Source organism: Amblyraja radiata, chromosome 34 (genome assembly GCF_010909765.2).
Source record: "Amblyraja radiata isolate CabotCenter1 chromosome 34, sAmbRad1.1.pri, whole genome shotgun sequence".
Taxonomy (NCBI): domain Eukaryota; kingdom Metazoa; phylum Chordata; class Chondrichthyes; order Rajiformes; family Rajidae; genus Amblyraja; species Amblyraja radiata.
This window is the reverse complement of record NC_045989.1, coordinates 24689982-24711536: the sequence shown is the minus strand read 5'-3', so window position 1 is coordinate 24711536 and position 21555 is coordinate 24689982. Positions and strand designations below refer to the sequence as shown.

General features: G+C 46.3%; 1 protein-coding gene across 6 annotated transcripts in view; it reads left to right on the top strand.

Annotated features, from left to right (window-relative positions):
• Positions 1–21555, top strand: part of sema4b (semaphorin 4B) — a 172004-nt gene that overhangs the window by 106328 nt on the left and 44121 nt on the right. For 4 of the 6 annotated variants that reach the window (XM_033050495.1, XM_033050494.1, XM_033050497.1 and 1 more), the window contains one exon: positions 12940–13254. In XM_033050495.1, the coding sequence (XP_032906386.1) occupies positions 13137–13254 (118 nt within the window). In that variant the 5' untranslated portion in view covers positions 12940–13136. Of the gene's footprint in view, positions 1–5912; positions 5924–6518; positions 6523–10061; positions 10141–12939; positions 13255–21555 lie in introns of those variants that run through there. The other 2 variants (XM_033050498.1, XM_033050496.1) reach the window with 2 other exon arrangements.

The following is a 21555-nucleotide window of genomic DNA, read 5'->3' as shown; positions in this document are numbered from 1 at the left end:
CTTTCAGGATATTTTTAATCGTAAATATTGTCAGCAGAGCATCATTCAACAGATCCAGGACGTGGTGTGAAAATAACAACACCTTGTTAAACCACTAACATTGTTGATTCACAAGCAACATGTATTTAAACCAGCAAAGAAACTGATACTACAAGTATGTCCCCAATAAAAGTCGGTTAATACTGAAAAGCATGCAGTGGGTGGAGAATAGTTTAGCTTATTAATGCCACATGTACTAAGGTACAGTGACAAGCTTTGTTTTGTTGGGTGCTATCCAATCGGTACAAAACCTACACGTGATTACTGCCCTGGGCCACCTCCACTGTCAGATGAGGCCCAATGCAAATTAGAGGAACAGCACCTCACATTTCACTTGGGCAGGTTACACCCCAGCGGTATGAATATCGACCTCCAACTTCAAGTAAGCCATGACTTACCCTCTCTCTCCATCCCTCCCCCATCCTAATTCTCTGACCAGCCTGACTCCAGAGGTTCCTCAGTGCTTATTTCCTCACTGTTCTTTAATCTTTGTTGAACTGTTAAGCTGATTTATACTGTTTCCTGTCCCCACATGATTTGATATCCTCAATACTCTGTGTTACTCCGTTACTGTCAGCCAGCAAAGAACTCTTGCTTTCCAGTCGTGCCTTTGTTACTGAACTATTCTTAAGCCGAGTTTCTACATTCTTTTCCTTGCTATCACAAGATGGGCCGGGATTATTGTCACTTTCAGCGATGCCAAAAGCAATAACAAACTCTATCTGAATTCAGCACGGAAGCACATTCAAGGGGAGGCCCGGTGATGCAGCGGGGAAGTTGCTGCCTCACAGCGCCAGAGGCCTGGGTTCGATCCTGACCACGGGTGCTGTCTGTACGGAGTTTGCACCTTCTCCCTGTGACCTCGTGGGTTTTCTCCAGGTGTTCTGGTTTCCTCACACACTATGAAGACGTACAGGTTTGTACGTTAATTGGCTTTGGTAAAATTGTAAATTGTTAGCAGGATAAAGGATGGTACCAGTGTACAGAGTGAACGAAGGTCGGCGTAGACTCGATGGGCTGAAGGGCCTGTTTCAGCTCTATCTCTAAACTGAACTAAACATCTGAACAGCCCTAAAGGATGTATTTCTGAACTATAATAATAAATAGTTTGTACAGAATCTCCATTTGATTTACTTTCTATTGGTGTGTTGTACATGTGTAAAGGTTTAATTAATCAAGAAACGCCAATATGTATTTGCTAAAAGTAGTTTGTGATTGATTATTGGAATTATTGGGTTTGCCTACTTGGTTCAGCATTTACTTTATTTTCATAATTGTTTCTCCATAATAATCAACACAGAAGTTTCTTTCAGCCTTAACTTTCAGCTAATAATGACAGTAGTTATAAACGGGTATAATATACTTGCCGTTACTTCAGGGCTGCACGGTGGCACAGCGGTAGAGTTGCTGCCTCACAGCGCCAGAGACCCCAGTTCGATCCTGACTACGGGTGCTGCCTGAACGGAGTTTGTATGTTGTCCCCGTGACCGCGTGGGTTTCCTCCCATGCAAAGGAAAGCTAGATTGAGTATCATGCAATATGTGCTGGTTTGTGGGTTAATTGGCTTCTGTAAATTGTTCCTAGTGTGTAGGATACTGTTTGGGCATGGAGGTGATCGCTGGTCGGTGTGGACCTGGTGGGCCTAAAGGCCTGTTTCCACACTATCTCTAAAACCTAAAGTAAAGTCAATAAATAAAAGTGGGTTGTAGAAACTCCAGGTATGTGAGAAGAGAAAAACATAGTGAAGATATATGTAGGTATGTTCGCACTGGACTCGGTGAGTCGAAGGGCTCGTTTCCATGCTGTATCTGTGCTGTAAACCAAGGTGGCTTACTGTCAGAAACAGGAGAATTTGTAAAGGGAGAATAAAGAAATACCAGATCTATCAAAGACTTTGGTTCGGACATTATAGACGAGGAAACGATTCTCATCCTGGAAATGAGGAATAAAAGGAAATTGTTTTTTGTGAGAAAAACAGCTCTGGAGAAGTCAATAGGACCAAAAACTGATCAATCCCCAGAGTTCTTATAGAGGTAACCATGGCAACAGTGGGATGCATTAGTAATCATCTTCCAAAATTCTATAGATGGGGGAACAGTCCCTGGAGGGTGGGAAATGTAATGCCGCTGTTCAAAAAGAGAGAGGGTTTAAACAAGGATCTACCTCATGTCTATAGTGGAGAAATACTTTAGTCTATTGAAAAGGATGCGATAGCAGGATATTTAGATTGTAAGCCATCCAGTATAACCATGGCTGATTTAGTCAGAGGGTGGTGAATCTGTGGACTTCATTGCCACAGACGGCTGTGGAGACCAGGTCAATGGATATTTTCAAGGGGGAGATTGACAGATTCTTGATTAGTACGGGTGTCAGGGGTTATCGGAGAAGGCCGGAGAATGGCGATGAGTGGGAGAGATAGATCAGCCGTGATTGAATGGTGGAGTCGATGTGCTGGACTAAATGGTCTAATCCTGCTCCAATAAATCATGACCGTTTGAGCTGATGCTTTATCCGGCTCCATCTACCATTTGCCTTGTTGCATTTTGCGTTGCTATATCTACCTACCTCCTTTTTAAAATATCTCAGTCAGATGAAGGGTCTTGACCCGAAACGTCACCTATCCATTTTCTCCAGAGATGCTGACTGACCCGCTGAGTTACTCCAGCACTTTGTGGCTATCTTCGGTACAAACCAGTTTCTGCAGTTCCTTCCTAAACTCGCTCCCGAACTTGTAAGAAGCAATATACCTTTTGCTACTTTCTAATCTGTTGGCTAAGTTATCAGGGCTCGGGGCTAATACAAATCAGGACTCTTGCAAGAATGCCTGGTTGTCATGTTTTTTAATGAGATTTCTAAATTCCAATATTACTCTTCCACTCAGCAAAAATAGCAGCGCATTCACTTCCTGTTAACAAAACAAATTGTGCACATGTCAAGCAGCTTTTCAAAAAAGACTTGGGATCTGGCCAATACCAGTAAAATAATAACTTGTGCATCCCTCATTTGCCTGAGGGAATGAAGTCAATTACTTAATGGGATCTGTGTCGTCTAAAAGCAGAAGATAGACTCAAAGTGCTGGAGTAACTCAGCGGACAGGCAGCATCTCTGAAGAGAAGTAATGGGCGACGTTTCGGGTCGACTCCCTTCTTTCCCCATCCGACCCCACCTCAACGACAGAGGCCTTATCTAAAGGCAGGGGTGGCTTGTTCCTTTCCCTGAGATATAATCTAGCAAAGTTCACGGTCTGTGGCAGGAACCCACAGACATCGGGTTTCTTCAACTCCAGTTCACTGAAGCAACATTCCTTCTCTCCAGAAATGCTGCCTGTCCTGCTGCGTTACTCCAGCTTTTTGTGTCTATCTTTGGTTTAAACCAGCACATGCAGTTCCTTCTTGTGCATCAAATTCTAATAGACAAGAGTTGGGCTAAAGGGCCTGCAGGCAGGTAAGTGTTGGCTTGGCATCATGTTCGGCACAGACGTTGTGGGCTGAAGGGCCTGTTCTTGCGCCATGCTGTTCTATATTCTATCTTCTATGAAACTGATTCCATGCTTCAGTGATTGGAAATTTGGGACCAGTTTCACAGCTATAAATGTCCTCAATTCCCACATACATTTTTCATCTACGCAAAAGTCAGAAGAAGGTTTTCATTTTCTGTCCTCTTTGACTGTGTGATTATCGGCTTGTCAGCTCTGCATCTTACTCTATTATGTGTTGCCTGCCTGATTATGTGGAACTGTGAAGGTAGTAGAGAGTTAGACTGCAGAGCTTTGACAAGCAACCGAATCCAAAGAAGATAAAGTCGCAAAGATTTCTGTTGTCGTATTGTGTCGAAAAAAGTTGTGTATTTAGTGACGAAGAACCTACAAACCTGTACCTCTTTGGAGTGTGGAAGGAAACCGGAAATCCCGGACTAAACCCACGCAGGTTACGGGGGGGAGGGAATGTACAAGTTTGTACGGAGTTTGTATATTCTTTCCCGTAACCCGCGTGGGTTTTCTCTGGGAGCTCCGGTTTCCTCACACACTCCAAAGACGTACAGGTTTGTAGGTTAATTGGCTTGATATGAATCTAAATTTTTTACCTAGTGTGTGTTGGATAGTTGTAGGAAGGAACTGCAGATGCTGGTTTAAACAAGATAGACACAGAATGCTGGAGTAACTCAGCGGGACAGGCAGTATAGTATTAGTGTGAGGTGATCTTTGGTCAGCGCAGATTCGAAGGGCCCGTTTCCGTACTGTATCTCTAAACTAAACTATAAAAAAAATCACCTGGAATTTTGAACAGGTTTCTTAGTTCCTTTCTTGAGATTCTAGTCTGCGTTAAAACACCTCATCTCCTCGAACCTCGTATCACAGTTGAAGCCTTGTACCCTGATGGCATCACAGTGAATCATATTAACATGACCTTGACTTCTTCTCGAATGTATCACTTCCCAAAGTCGGAGCCATCATGTTTCCTGTGACTCAGTGGGAATAAATGCTATCAAATAGGTTGATTATCGCTGTGGGAGATAGATCATCACAGTTTGATCGTCCAAAACATGATCGCTTTTCCACATCTCTTTTATGACAAAGAAAGTGAAGTTTTAATGTGTTTTTGTGGAACATCAAATTCATCGGAGAACTGTTTACACAGCCCAGACCATCACACAATACAACCTCCCTCCCATTGACTCCATCTACACTTCACGCTGCTTCAGCAAGGCCAGCAGCATCATCAAGGACCAGTCTCACCCCGGTCACTCCCTCAACTCCCCTCTCCCATCAGGCAAAAGATGCAGAAGTGTGAAAACGCACACCTCCAGATTCAGGGGACAGTTTCTTCCCAGCTGCTATTAGGCAACTGAACCATCCAAGCACCAGCTAAAAAACGGTTCTGATCTCCCATCCATGGACAGATATCCCTGGGGGGGGGGGGGGGGGGGGGGGGGGTATCCCCCCCTTGTTTTGAGATTAACATTATATGCCAGTGACTAGAATTCTCTCCTGTGAGCAGGGGAATGTTAGTTGATGGAATCACTAAGACAGATACATTAAAGTAGCCAGCTAATTTTTTTAATTTGGTTTTGACTGTAATGAAATCTTGTCCTGTGCATGATAGGATGGTTTAATTAAAATTTCTGTCAACTTGAATTGGATGAGGAATTATTGAAGTGAGGTTCCCATCTTCCCAAGTGCTTCTCAAGTATTTGGAGCAGCAGATACAGACCCGGGTTCGATCCTGGCCTCGGGAGCTGTCTGTGTGGAGTTTGCACGTTCTCCCCGTGACCACGTGGGTTTCCTCTGATTGTTCCAGTTTCCTCCCATATCCCCAAAATGTGCGGGTTTGTAGGTTAATTAGCTTCTGTAAATTGCTGCTAGTGGATATGATAGTGGGATAACATGGAGCAACGTGTACGGGGTGATCGCTGGTCGGCGTGGACTCGGTGGGCTGATGGACCTGTTTCCACGCTGTATCTCAAAACAATAAACAATGCCCGAGTAAACTCACACAGTCATCTGTAGAATGTACAAACACCATACAGACAGCAGCTGAAGTCAGGATTGAAGCTGGGTCTCTGGTGCATGAGGCAGGAAACTTGCCACGCTGCGTTACCATGCCGACTATTAGTTGGAAGAGACTTCATTCAAAGTATCCATAAAACATGATGAAAGAATTCTTGAAGAAGGGTCTCGACCCAAAACGTCACCTATTCCTTTTCTCTGGAGATGCTGCCTGACTTGTTGAGTTACTCCAGCACGTTGTGTCTCTCTGCGATTGAACAGTTGGCCTTTTAAGAGATATTTTTGCCAAAATCTCTATTTATTTCCATGCTTTGGCTGTCTGTAGGCATGTTATAACCGGGAGAAACAGTAGAACCTCTGAGACACTGGGCATAACTGGTGCCTGGTGGATAGTTTATTATTATGTTGGCAAACTGCAGCCACGAGGGACTGGATTTATTTGCATCCAACCAAACATTGGCCAACAAATACGTTCTTTCTGAGTTTGGACTGGAAGGTTGAACATTTTTATAGATTTATGTTCTGGCTAATCTAACTGTACGTGAGCCCCACCAGATGTTCATGTCCAGTGCATGCAGGACCTTGGGTGGGATCTACATCTGGTGTCCATGTAATCTGGAACAGAAAACGACACAAAGTGCTGGAGTAACTCAGTGGGTCAGGCAGCACCTCTGGAGAACGTGGGTAGACGACGTTTCAGATCGGAACCCTTCTTCAGAATGATTGTAGAAGGGGGGGAGCAAGAAGGTGGTGGGACTAAGCCTGGCAAGTGATAGGTGGATACAGGTGAGGGTGAGGAGGGCAGATGCTTGTACAAAGGACAGATGCAAAGACAAAAGGTGTGAGGTGAGGATAGAGGAGGAATGAAATGTGAATCCAGAGGAGGGAATGCAGGGGGGAGAGGAAGATGGAGGGGGAAATGGGTGCACATCCAGATGGGGAACAGAGAAGAAAGGGGGAACAAAGGGAGGAGCAAGGTGGGGGAGGGAGGGTGTTTGCAGGTTAGTTACCTAATATTAGAGAATTCAACGTTCATACCGTTGGGCAGAAAGCTGCCCAAATCAGGAACATCGGCATAAACGAGGAACTGCAGATGCTGATTAATGCACGAAAGGACACAAAATGCTGGAGTAACTCAGCAGGTCAGACAACATCTCTGGAGAACATGGATAGGTGATGTTTCACAGAGTGCTGGAGTAACTCAGCGGGTTAGGCAGCATCGCTGGAGAACATGGATAGGTGGCATTTCAGGGCAAGGCGGCAGAGGCAATGGAAGATGAGCTCCAGGTCGTGGTGGACCAGGAACTTGTTGGGGTGGGGGTCTGTGGTAGAGAGCCTGGGTTAAAACGTGGTGGCAGAGACAGAGAGCAGGAGGGATCACCGAGGGTGAGCAGCGGGAGAGGGTGTTGCAGTGTTTGTCTTCAGCCTTTGTTCATTTGTAATTACACTAAAGTCTCGCTGTTTACGATGTAACATTCCGACATGCAAAATCGTTCCAAGCGTGGCTGCCACACCTGATGGGTCAGGTTGCGTTTGCAAAGTTAGATTGGCTTTGCCAAGTAGTGTTATCGTGTTTCAGAAAGCAACCTGCCTCGGGACGTTCCTATCAGAGATCTACCTCCCCTTTCCAGGCAGCAGTGACCTCAGCAAATGTGCTTTTAAATAAACTCAGACATCTTTTGTTTTTGACTGACTACGAAAGCACCTGAAGAAAGGCAACCTATTACTCACTGCAGTTTCGTGCCTGGTAAGAAACTCAAAGCATGTGATGTTTATGATGGAGAGCTTTTTTCTGTTGTGAGTCAGATGTCAGGCTATCATTTTCGATACCTGATATGCACAAGCACAGCTACTGAACAAAGTCAATAACAGTTAGCCACTCTACTATCAGTAACTCAGTAACTACTGTCAGTAACTCAGCGGGACAGGCAGCGTCTCTGGAGAGAAGGAACGGGTGACGTTTCGGGTCGAGACCCTGTCCTGCTGAGTTACTCCAGCATTTTGTGTCTATCTGAAAAGATCAGAAAATTAGTTGGTAAGTTTAGTTTAGTTTATTGTCACGTGTACGAGGTACAGTGAAAAACTTTTTGTTGCGTGTTAGCCAGTCAACTGGAAGACTATACATGATCACAAACAAAAAGACTGTATGCGATTACAATCAAGCCGTCCACTGTGCATGGATACAGGATAAAGGGAACAATGATTAGTGCAAGATATAACATTGAAGTCCGATGCAATGGGAAGTGGAATGAAAAAGTAGTTAGAATTGAACAAAGGCAGCTAGGTCTTCACGTAATGAAACCATTGCGGCTGCCATAACTGGTTAGAAACATAGAAAATAGGTGCAGGAGTAGGCCATTCGGCCCTTCGAGCCTGCACCGGCATTCAATATGATCATGGCTGATCATCCAACTCAGTATCCTGTACCTGCCTTCTCTCCATACCCCCTGATCCCTTTAGCCACACGGGCCACATCTAACTCCCTCTTAAATGTAGCCAATGAACTGGCCTCAACTACCTTCTGTAGCAGAGAATTCCAGAGATTCATCACTCTCTGTGTGAAAAATGTTAGGAAAATTGTTGATGGTTCATTAATGAAGACTATTCTTCACAGTTCCCACCACACATTCCTTTAGGTCGTAGAGGTCTCTGGTTAAGGGGGTGTTCTTGGGGACGATGGTCTGGGCTGCGTCCACAATGATGCTCCTGGATGGAGCTGTACCTAAAACTACGCTGTGATGCATCCCGATAAACTGCCTTGTGCGCGGCGTGTGTGGGCGTTTTATGTTTCCGTGTGTGGCTGCACATGTATAGATGAGCACATGCATGTAATTGGACGGGACTGATGACTGGAGCGGCGGGGAGTGGAGTAGAGAGTAAGAGAAGCAAAACGAGATCTGAATCTCTGAGGTTGTGACATTGTGCGTGTGCGTACTTGATCACGACATGTTCTTGTGCAGGCTGCGTCTGAAATACAGTAACTAGTCCATTCTGTTGACGGATCAGTGTGTTTTCAGTCGGCTCTGCTGTTTACTTTAGATTTTAGACTTTACAGATACAATGTGGAAACAGGCTCCTCGGCCCACGGCCAGCGATCACCCCACACACTAGCACTATCCTACACACTAGGGACAATTTACAATTTTATTTTTACCAAAGCCAATGTACCTACGAATCAATACGTCTTTAGAGTGTGGGAGGAAACCGGAGCACGGGGAGAACGTACAAACTCCATACAGACAGCACCTGTAGCTAGGATCGACCATGGGTCTCTGGCGCTGTAAGGCAGCAACTCTATCGCTGTGCCACCATACTGCACTGTACTGTTGTAGGGGGAGAGAGTCCACTCAAACTCACCACTCTGTCTGTCCCGCCACAGGTTCAAAACACTGTGAGAGTCCAGTGCTTGTCAGCTGTTACCTGTCATATTGGAGCTTTCATGTAGAGCAGAAAAAGACACAGAATCAAACAGGAAATAAAACATAGAAGAGTAGAGGGCAGGAACCGGTCTGTCGACTCGCACCATTAGTGTGGAACATAATGCCAAGTTAAGTTGATCTCATCTGCCAGCGCATAATCCATATCCCTCTCATTACTGCACTTCCAAGTGGCTATCTAAAAACCTCATGAACACTACCATGGCGTCTGCCTCCACCACCACCCCAGGCCCCCGCCACCCTCTGTGATCGTTTAGTTTAGCGCTGCAACATGGAAACAGGCCCTCCGAGTCCACGCCATCCATCGATCACACCCATACACTATCCTACACACGGGACAATTTATAGAAGCCACTCAACCTACAAACCTGCACGTCTTTGGGATGTGGGATGAAAGCGAAGCACCCGGAGCAAACACACACGGGTCACAGGGAAAGGGTACAAACAGCACCCATGGGCAGGATCGAAGTTGGGTCTCTGGTGCTGTGAGGCAGCAACTCTACCACTGCGCCCCCGTGTCACCATGATACTTTCTACAATCAAATGGTAGTATTTTGTCTTCTGTTTTTGGCAGAAATCCCATGAATCCGTCTGACGGATATTTCCTTTTGACCTCTTCAATGAATTACGCTGCACTTTTCAAAATAATAAAACTGGGCAAATCTGCCTCTCTGGACACTGTGATTAAAGCATTTTGTTTAAGAAAGAACTGCAGATGCTGGAAAAATCAAAGGTAGACTAAAAGCTGGAGAACCTCAGCGGGTGAGGCAGCATCTATGGACTTCGGTCTCGACCCGAAATGTCACCCCTTCCTTCGCTCCATAGATGCTGCCTCGCCCGCTGAGTTTCTCCAGCTTTTTGTCTACCGTGATTAAAGCAAGTCAATTCCTCTCAGCTCTCTGTAGGTTGGTGGGGCCGCACCTACCTTGCTTTATTGTCAAAGCTTTCTGCAACTCAGGATTAGTGTTGCCCGTGGGTTGGTCAGGTTTATTCACTATCCTGAGGGATAGTCATCCTGATGAACCAGTCCAGGTTTACTCCTTCCCTCGGCTGCACTGAGTCATTTCTTGCAGCTACCAATCACTTGGAAAGAAGATTGTGTAATAATAGGCTCAGAGTTTCTTTCCTGCTTTTGCCACACAAGCACCAACTGATCAGGTAAAGTTGTGTGTGTGTGTACGTCGGTGTGTGTGTATGTGTGTGTGTGCGTGTGTGTGTGCGTGTGTGTACGCGTGTGTGTGTACGCGTGTGTGTGGGTGCGTGTGTGTGTGTACGTGTGTGTGTACATCGGTGTACGTGTGTGTACATCGGTGTACGTGTGTGTACGTGTGTGTGTGTGTACGTGTGTGTGTGTAAATACATACATATATGTGTGTAAATACATACATATATGATCATGGACACACTCCTATTGAATCTATCCAGGAATCGAATATCCGAGTTTTGCTAGTGTTACAGACATTGCTGATAGAATTCGTAATGGTGCTGGTGACTGGCGGGGTGATTGTTGATCTAGTGAGTTCATATCCATCCAGGCTCATTGTCGTTTCATTATTCTTGCTCTTTATTTTATAAAGCGACGTATGGTTGTTGCGAAAGGTTTATTATTGTTTGAATGATGGACAGGATATTACAGCGCGGCGATGGATCGCTCGCTTGAGTAACTGACGGCAACTTTTATTGGATGTTTTCACTCAGTACTGGGAAATGGATTAATGATTGCAGATTAGAGGTGATTCAGGAGCAAGGTGAATATGGGGATGGGACCCAGGAAAGAACCTTGGTGACAACTGCACAATACCAATGTATTTCACAATTCACTAATTGTAGAGAAAATGTAAATCTAAATATTTATTTGTACAGTAATAATTCAGGTCCAATCCAAACCCTGACCTACATAGACTACAGAGATACAGGCGTGGAAACTGGCTCTCCTTGTCGACCAGCGATCCCCGTACACTAAAACTATCCCACACGCTGGGGACAATTTGAAATTTTACTGGAGCCAATTAACCTACAAACCTGCACGTCTTTTGAGTGTGGGAGGAAACCGGAGCACCCGGAGAAAACCCACGTGGTTACAGGGAGAACGTGCAAACTCTGTACAGACATGGTTAGGATCAAACCTGGGTCTCTGGTGTGGTGAGGCAGCAACTCTACCACTGCACCACCATGCCGTCCTGATATATATTGAATACTTGAACATGCATTTGCCTTATTCCTAACATTGTTAGCTTAACTTTATCCTGAACAGTATAATTATTGTGTTTTTCCAGAGTGTCTCAAAGTAAATCAAAACTGCTACATCTTGGTGTTAAAGTCAGCGACCTATCTTCCTCTGACTGAAGCCACTGTGTGGTGTTGAGCGATAGACTATATTTTTTGTGAGGCTTTGCGACTCGCATTCCAGTAACTATCCGCACAAGCTCTGGTTTCCAGGCCCGTGACTGTCAACAATTATTTATCATGAAAGGAAATATGTATGAACTGATGGTAACACAGATATGAACATCAGTTCAAACTGCAGTCAAGTTGCAGAGATCTTTAATCCACCCCGCAACTCCATCAGTCGTACACAACCCTGGCTCATTATCAAGAGTCGAGTTGTTTTATTCTCATAATGTCCCAGATAGAACAATGGAATTCTTACTTGCTGCAGTACAACAGAATATGTTAGATAGATAGAGCTCTTAAAGATAGCGGAGTCAGGGGATAAGGTGAGAAGGCGGGAACAGGGTACTGAATGTGGATGATCAGCCATGATCACAGTGAATGGCGGCGCTGGTTCGAAGGGCCGAATGGCCTACTCCTGCGCCTTTTGTCTATTGTCTATTGCAAACATAGTGCACTGTAAACAATAGGAAGAGAGAGAGAGAGAGAGGGGGAGGGAGATGGAGGGAGAGCAATGAAGAAGTCTGAAGAAGAGTCTCGACCCAAAACGTCACCCATCCTTCTCTCCAGAGATGCTGCCTGACCCGCTGAGTTACTCCAGCACATTGTGTCTGTTTTGTCGCGATCATTTCTCGTGTATTCTGTTTTTATAACATTGTCAAACATAAAGTAACTTTAGATAGATAGGCACAAAATGCTGGAGTAACTCAGCGGGCCAGGCAGCATCTCTGGAGAGAAGGAATGGGTGATGTTTCGGGCCGAGACCCTTCTTAAGTCCGAAACATCACCCATTCCTTCTCTCTAGAGATGCTGCCTGCCCTGCTGAGTTACTCCAGATTTTTGTGTCTATCTTCTTTAGTTTAGTTTATTGTCCAGTGTACTGAGGTATGGTGAAAAGCTTTTATTGCATGCTAACCAGTCAGCGGAAAAACTATAAATGATTACAATCGAGCATTCTACAGTGTACAGATACATGATAAAGAGAATAATGTTTTGTGCAAGATAATGTTCTGTTGGTCTTGTGAAGTTTTCAATGCTCAGGTTAACTTTAAAACTCAAACAGGATTGACTGAACATCTGAAGAGGAGTCCCAACCCAAATCGTCACCTATCCATATTCTCCACTGCCTGACCCGCTGAGTTACTCCAGCACTCTGTGAAACGTCACCTATCCATGTTCTTCACAGATGCTGCCTGACCCACTGAGTTACTCCAGCACTCTGTGAAACGTCTCCTATCCATGTTCTCCAGGGATGCTGCCTGACCCGCTGAGTTACTCCGGGGAGGAAGTCAATGCAAGGTTAACCTGGTTTGAGTTCGATCTGCTACAACAGGCAGGGAGCGGTGTTGGTTGTGCGGGCAGGGAGCCCGCTGTAGGAGACGGTGAGGTGGCAATAGTTTTGATAGAGGAGAGTGCACACTGTAACATGTGGCTGCTATCAGACTCCCAGCCAACTTGTGAGCAGGTTAAGAAATGTTCAAGCAGTCTTTGTTTTCAACACATGATCATGTTGCTCCTGTAACCGAGCTGTTTCTAACCTCTCCGTGCTTGCTGTTTCTGTTGCAGGGTCAGCTTGGAGAAGTAGCACGCCTGCTTGAGTTTCACCTGAGCTGCGGGTACTGGTCGGGGAAGGTGACCACAGCCTTGCTGGCCACTGGTATTTCAACGTGGTCCTGGAACGTGTTGCTGTGCCTTGCTGCAGATCATATATCCACTTCAGACAGGACCATCCTGGGGGCAGCTGCTGCCTTTGTGTAGCCACCATGAACCTGGGCTGCCTGAGCTACCTGCTACTGACTGCTACGACTCTGTACACAGCGGCACTTCACCAGCTCACCAGCACGGAGCAGGAGCAGATCCCGAGAATTGTCTTCACTCACAGTAAGTGTGCCCACTCGCTCCTGTCAACGGTGATGTGTCGAGTGTGTAGGAAGGAACTGCAGACGCTGGTTTAAACCGAAGATCGACACAAAGTGCTGGAGTAACTCAGCGGGACAGGCAGCATCTCCGGAGAGAAGGAATGGGTGACGTTTCAGGTTGAGACCCTTCTTCAGTCACCCATTCCTTCTCTCCAGAGATGCTGCCTGACCTGCTGAGTTACTCCAGTACTTTGTGTCTGTGGTAAATACTCAACAGGTTACGCACCGCTCTGCTGAGGCAACATTTCTTTACACTCTTTAGTACTCACGGTATCTTTCAGTCGTGTTATCCATTGAATTGACTATTGGATGATATTTATTATCGCTTGCTGTTACGTTCATTATTGCTAATAGTGGGGACGGCACGGTGGCGCAGCGGTAGAGACCCAGGTTCGATCCTGACCACGGGTGCTGCCTTTACGGAGTTTGTATATTCTTCCCATGACCCGAGTGGGTTTTCTCCTGGTGCTCCGGTTTCCTCCCACATTTCAAAGACGTGAAGGTTTGCAGGTTAATCTGGCTTCGGTAAAATTGTAAATTGTCCCTGGTGTGTGTAGGATGGTGCTAGTGCGTGAGGATCGCTGGACGGCGCAGACTCGATGGGCCGAAGGGCCTGTTTCCGGGCTGTATCTCCAAACTAAACTTAAAAAGAAAATGTTGTACCATTGCGACAGAGATTCAATTCTGTCGTCAAAAAAAACCAAACAAACTTATTGTGCTTTTGGAGGATATTGTTTAATCTGTCTCCCCCTCTGTTTTGGATGCTGCATTCTAGCTGATGTTCGCCGTGACCTGGGGCTGACGAGATGGAGGGGGTGGAGGGGGGGTGTGGGGCAGTGATTTCACCACCAAGCCTGCGTGCAAAGCTCGGTGACTAATTGTCGGCAGCCTCGGTGTGGGGTGATAAGAGGTGAGGTGATTGAGTGAAGGTGCGAGTGTTTCTCCGAGCAAGTCTGTACAGAGATTTGGCATAGAACATAATGAACGCAGAGCAGTGAGTTTTAGATAAATAGATATTCAACTTTGGCACAGTTTATTGCTCAGAACAGAAATCAACATGTTTCATAGAATTTAGCTGAACGAGTTGTGTACCTGTCACACCTGGAGACTTCCGATAAGGACTAAGAATGCAACAGTAAACGTTTTGTGGTTGTATGTGTTTACAAAAAAAAGACACAGTGCTGGAATAACTCAGCGGGTTAGGCAGCATCTGTGGAGGACATGGATAGGTGACGTTTCATAGAGTGCTGGAGTAACTCAACAGGTCAGGCAGCATCTATGAAGGATATGGATAGGTGACGTTTCAGGTCGGGACCCTTCTTCAGGCACTAAGGATTAGTACGGATTACCACAATATCACAGTGGTAGAGTTGCTGCCTCATGGTGTCAGAGACCTAGGTTCAATCCTGTCTACAGGTGCTGTCTGTGCAGAGTTTGTACGTTCTCCTTGTGATCACATGGGTTTTTCCCGGGTGCTCTGGTTTCCGACTACACTTCAAAGACGTACAGGTTTGTAGGTCGATTGACTTTGATAAAATTGTAAATTCCCCCTCGTGTGTGTGGGATAGCGTTAAGGGCCTGTCCCACTTGCCTGAGTTATTCACAAATTCTCCAGAGTTTTCCCCTTGATTCAAACTCGGAGAATGTCCGTAGCGAGTCCGTAGGAATCCGTGGATATATCGTAGTGGCTTGTTATACCAGCCATAGGTACTCGGGGCATCAGGAAGTCGGGACATTTTTTCGGCCTGATGAAAAATGTCCACAAGTTTAAAAAAAATAGCCCGGAGTACCTACGGCTGGCATAACGAGCCGCTACGATATAGCCACGGACTCCTGCAGACTAGTCACGGACATTCTCCGAGTTTGAATCAAGGGATCAAGGGATATGGGGAAAAAGCAGGAACTGATTTTGGATGATCAGCCATGATCATATTGAATGGTGGTGCTGGCTTGAAGGGCCGAATGGCCTACACCTGCACCTATTGTCTATTGTATTAATGTATTGTGCTTTGAGATACAGATAGATGGATTCTCGAGTAGTACGGGTGTCGGGGGTTATGGGGAGAAGGCAGGAGAATGGGGTTGAAAGGGAAAGATAGATCAGCCATGATTGAATGCCAGAGTAGACTTGATGGGCCGAATGGACCAATTCTGCTCCTAACACATGAATTTATGAACATCCTGAAGCTGCAGTCTTTGCTATTTTAAGGCAAGCCTTTGCTTTCATTTACATCTGTGATAGTTGTACAGAGGAGAGAAACTGGTACTATTAGGCTGTTAATCGATGAGTGTCTAATTTTAAAATTCTGGCAGGACATCCATTCAAAGTTATAAATACACACCATATCATCAAGGCTGCTGTATCTCACAGCTGTTTTGTAATTAGTTTCCTGACATGGAGGTCACAGCAAAAGATGCCAACTCATTAATTTGGGCCAAACAGTTTCATGCTTTTCTGGAAAAAGTACCTAGTCATAGAAACAGGCCCTTCGGCCCAACTTGCCCACACCGGCCAACATTCCCTATCTACACTAGCCCCACTTGCCTGCATTTGGCCCATATCCCTCTAAACCTGTCCTATGCATGTACCTGTCTAAATGTTTCTTAAACATTGCGTTAGTACCTGCCTCCTCTGGCAGCTTGTTCCATACACCCACTACCCTTTGTGTAATAAAGTTAGCTCTCAGATTCCTATTAAATCTTTCCCCCTTTTCACCATAAGCCTATATCCTCAGGTTCTCGATTCCCCTACTCTGGGCAAGAGATGCCGTGTGTCTTCCCGATCTATTCCTCTCATGATTTTGTACACATGGCATTTTTGGTGCCATTTACATTAAATAAATTCCATCAAGCCTCCAGTCACATCAGTGTGATGTTGCCATGCTGCAGACTCCTGAGCCTCTTGTGCCTTTGGTTGGAGTTGGCCTTTAGACTTTACAGATACAGTGCGGAAACAGGCCCTTCAGCTCGCTGAGTTCACGCCGACCTGCGATCACCCCGTAAACTAACACTTTCTGACACACTGGGGACGATTTACAATTTTACCGAAGCCTATAAAACCTGTATGTCTTTGGAGTGTGGGAGGAAACCGGAGCACCAGGAAAAAACCCACGCTGTCACAAGGGGAACGTACAAACTCTGTTCAGACAGCACCTGTAGTCAGGATCGAACCTGGGTCTCTGGTGCTGTGAGGCAGCTACTCTACCACCGTGTCACCCCGACTTGTATTGTTTTCGAGGGACATTGTAGAGACACAGAATGTGCTAATAGCTGTCTGGCCGTGGGATATCGCCCAGTCTCGGCTTTGCTATCTCGAATCTTGTGTCATTCTCCACGTATGTTATGTTGACCATAACATGAGGAACCATTAATGTGTGTGGAGGAGAGCGATTGCCCTTGAATATACAAGCGTTATTTGTTCAAGCTGATATTAATGTTTCATTTCTCGAGGGCGGCGACATCCATTGCAATTTATTGTCAGTAAACAAACTGTACCTTGAAGCAGCCTGGGGCATTCTGTACAATCGACCAGCACGCGATTGTTAGTTTATGCATTAAAACCTCACATTGCCAGTGCTCCCCTGTTATTTTGGATGGTTGTCAGGCGGTCGCTGGGCGCCACTAAAAGCAGTGTCGTCGCTGTGGCTTTTAGTCGAGGGACATGGATGTCAAGTTAACAAAACACCAACCAATACCTCTTGTAATTTGCAGCAAGCAGCAAAAATGCTGCAAGCAATCAGCAGGTTGGGCAGCATTTGTGGAAAGACAAAACAGAGGTTACGTCATAGAGTGATACAGTGTGGAAACAGGCCCCTTGGTCCAACTTGTCCCAGCTACACTAGTCGCACCTGCCAGCATTTGGCCCATACCCCTCCAAACCTGTCCTATCCACGTATCCATTTTATCAGAACTAAGAAGGAAAAGAGAAAACAAAACATCTTTGACCTGAAACATTTCACGAGTGACACCTGACTTGCTGAATGTTTAGTTTAAGAAAGAACTGTAGATGCTGGAAAAATCGAAGATAGACAAAAATGCTGGAGAAACTCAGCGGGTGAGGCAGCATCTATTGAGAGAAGGAATAGGTGACGTTTCAGGTCGAGACTGAAGTCTGAAGAAGGGCCTCGACCCGAAACGTCACGTATAGATTCCCCCTCGTCTCAGTGCAAGGTGGCCCAACCCTATATTTGAGACTTTGAACCAGTAAATATATGACTGTAAGTAATGGGAGCAAGAGTTGATGGAGAGAAGCCAACTCAAAGCCCTGTCCCACGGTACGAGTTCATTCCAAGAGTTCTCCCGAGTTTGCCCTGATTCGAACTCGGAGATTTACCGTAATGGCCGCTCGTCGGTACTCGGGGCTCTCATGGACATTTTTCATCATGTTGAAAAATCTTCACGAGTCTTCCCGTGCTTACCTGCATTAGCGAGTCTTCCCGAGTACCTGCCGTTAGCGCTAAGAGACGTCCCCGAGCTCCGACGTACCCGCTACGTTCATTCTCCGTGCTTACCATGAGTTCGATTTTTTTTTAAACTCGGGAGAGCTCTTGGAATGAACTCGTACCGTGGGACAGGGCTTTAACTCTGACTAGTGTGTGGGAAGGAACTGCAGATGCTGGCTTAAATCGAAGGTAGACCAAAATGCTGGAATAACTCAGCAGGACAGGCAGCATCTCTGGAGAGAAGGAGTGGGTGGCGTTTCGGGTCGAGACATTTAGTGTCTATCTTCTCTCTTACTAGTGTAGGCATTGATCCAGCATCTCAGGACTTGGCTGACTGTCAATGTCCTCTGGAAAGGATAGATAATTACCTGGCAGCAGAGATATCATGGCAGCATGCAATCATGGCAGTGAACTGTATCTGTAACCCTTGCAGTCTCGTCCACATCTCAAGAGCAACTTTGTCATTCATTAGGTTTATATCATCTTTTAGTTTCTCAGTTCAATGCAACCCCATGCAGGAGCGCATCCGAGTTAGAGTTGTTTCAGTTCAGTTCAGTATACGATACGATAGAACTCTATTTATCCCAGGAGGGAAATTGATCTGCCAACAGTCATAGAACACAAAATACATGAAACGTGAATATAAAGTTTATGTCAAGGGAATAACGTTTAGTGCAAGGTAAAACCCGATCAAAAATTTTCGGCGACCTGCTGCGACAATGACGGGTGCTGGCAAGTCGTCGAAAAAATTGCGTAAGTGGGACAGGCCCTTAATGCGCCTGCCCCACTTAGGAAACCTGAACGGAAACCTCTGGAGACTTTGCGCCCCACCCAAGGTTTCCATGCGGTTCCCGGAGGTTTTTGTCAGTCTCCCTACCTGCTTCCACTACCTGTAACCTCCGGCAACCACCTGCAACCTCCGGGAACCGCACGGAAACCTTGGGTGGGGCGCAAAGTCTCCAGAGGTTTCAGTTCAGGTTTCCTAAGTGGGACAGGGGCATAAGGCAGCAATTCTACCGCTGCGACACCGTCTACCACCCATTTACTGGCAGGCATTTTTATCACTATGTACTGAAAACTCTCAGGGTGATTCACCATGTTTGTCTGTAGAGAAACTAAACCAGACTAAACTAAACTAATGAGGAAAGTTAATGCACAAAGAATTGAAATTCGGAGGCACTTTTGCATGAGTTTGCATAGAAAAGACTGCAGATGCTAGAGAATCGAAGGTAGACAAAATTGCTGGAGAAACTCAGCGGGTGCTGCCGCGCCCGCTGAGTTTCTCCAGCAATTTTGTCTACCTTTGATTTTGCATAGAACTGACTTAAACTAAAAGATGATATAAACCTAATGAATGACAAAGATGTTCTTGAGATGTGGAAGAGACTGCAAGAGTTCGCTGCTGTGATGTTAACGTCTGAAGAAGGGTCTTGACCTGAAACGTCACCCATTCCACCCCCACTTTAGCTTATTGTCATGTGTAACCGAGGGACAGTGAAAAGCTTTTTGTTGCGTGCTAACCAGTCAGCAGAAAGACAAATACATGTTTCCAATCGATCCATTTACAGTGTACAGATACATGATAAGGGAATAACGTTTAGTGCAAAGTAACGCCAGTAAAGTCCGATCAAGGATAGTCTGAGGTGACATCGAAGAGGTAGATAGTAGTTCAGCACTGATCTCTGGTTGTGGTGGGATGATTCAGTTGCCTGATAGCAGCTGGGAAGTAACCTTGCATGTTAGAAGCTCTATGCAAGTGCTGGTTAGTGTTACAGTGTAGAGGCAACAGCAAATGCACACTGGGTGAAGAGGGTTCCAGGAAAATGTTTTTGCAAGTGATATGTTCTTCAGCCTCAGTAAACGGCTGGTTGACACATTCCTGCTGGCTCTATGTTTAGTTCAATCTGTGTACTTTCAAACACGTAGCTGCCAGCCGCAGAAGCACCCTCACATTCCAAGGTCTTCTATTTTTGCTTCTTAAATGCAGCTTCACCTTTTCATTTGTAGTTTCTATACAATTTCAGTCAATTCTGGGCCAAGCCATAACCAGCAGAAAGTGCATTCTTCACCATTCTTAGCTCCGACAACCCCTTGTTGGTTGAAAGCTGGAGTCAGGCTAAGGATCTTCTTTTGTCCTGCCGGAGATGGGTGCTGGGGATGGGTGCTGTAGTGGGTGCTGTAGTGGGTGCTGGGGATGGGTGCTGGGGATGGGTGCTGTAGTGGGTGCCGGAGATGGGTGCGTGCCGAGGATGGGTGCTGGAGATGGGTGGGTGTTGGGGATGGGTGCTGGCGATGGGTGCTGGGGATGGGTGCTGTAGTGGGTGCCAGAGATGGGTGCCGTAGGGGATGGGTGCTGAGATGGGTGCTGGAGATGGGTGCTGTAGTGGGTGGGTGCTGGGGGATGGGTGCTGGGGGATGGGTGCTGGAGATGGGTGCTGGAGATGGGTGCTGGAGATGGGTGCAGGAGATGGGTGCTGTGGTGGGTGGGTGCTGGGGATGGATGCCGTAGTGGGTGCTGGAGATGGGTGCTGGAGATGGGTGGGTGCTAGGGATGGGTGCTGAGATAGGTGCCGTAGTATGTGGGTGCTGGGGGATGGATGCTGTAGTGGGTGCTGGAGATGGGTGCTGTAGTGGGTGGGTGCTGGGGATGGATGCTGTAGTGGGTGCTGGAGATGGGTGCTGGAGATGGGTGCTGTAGTGGGTGCTAGAGATGGGTGCTGGGGATGGATGGGTGCTGGAGATGGGTGCTGGAGATGGGTGCTGCAAGCAGGATAAGGGGATGAAAGCATGAAGGAATTAGGCAGATCTTCCGACACTGTTGCTCGTGTTTAATTCTCCCAGTTACGCCTGGTTGAACAATTGTGCTGATAATCTGTAATGGCGATGGGAATCATTGTGTGTGTGTGTGCACTTGTGTGTGTGTGTGTATGTGTACTTTGTGTATGTGTACTTTGTGTGTGTGTACCTGTGTGTGTGTGTGTGTGTGTGTACTTGTGTATGTGTGTACTTGTGTGTGTGCACGTGTGTGTGTGTGTGTACGTGTATGTGTACTTTGTGTGGGTGTACCTGTGTGTGTGTGTGTGTTTGTGTGTACTTGTGTATGTGTGTGTGTGTGTGTGTGTGCACTTGTGTGCGTGTGTACCTGTGTGTGTGTGTGTGCACTTGTGTGTACGTGTGTTGGTGTACGTGTGTTGGTGTAAGTGTGTGTGTACGTGTGTGTGTACCTGTGTGTGTGTGCACTTGTGTGTGTGCGTACTTGTATGTGTAAGTGTGTGTGTGTGTGTGTACACTTGTGTGTGTGTGTGTACTTGTGTGTGTGTGTGCACTTGTGTGTATGAGTATACATGTGTATGTACATGCGTGAGTGTGTACACCCGTGAGTGCTCACACTGAGTGAGTGTCTACATGTATGTGTGTATACATGTGTTTGTGTTTATACATGTGTGTAAACTCAGACCCTCTCTCACACCTCCCGCTGCTGAAAGACTCATCCATGCCTTCATCTCCTCCCGACTGGACTACTGCAACTCACCAACCTTGGCATCAGCTCCACCTACATCAACCGACTCCAACTGGTCCAGAACGCAGCCGCCCGACTCATCACCCACGCCAAATCCTGGCATCACATCACTCCAGTCCTCAAACAACTTTATTGGCTTCCCATCTCCCACCGGATCAACTACAAAATCCTGATCCTCACCTACAAAGCCCTCCACCATCTGCCCCCCCCCATATCTCACTGACCTCCTCTCCCACTACCAACCCTCACGGTCCCTCAGATCCACATCAGCCGGTCTCCTCTCCATCCACAAGTCCAACCT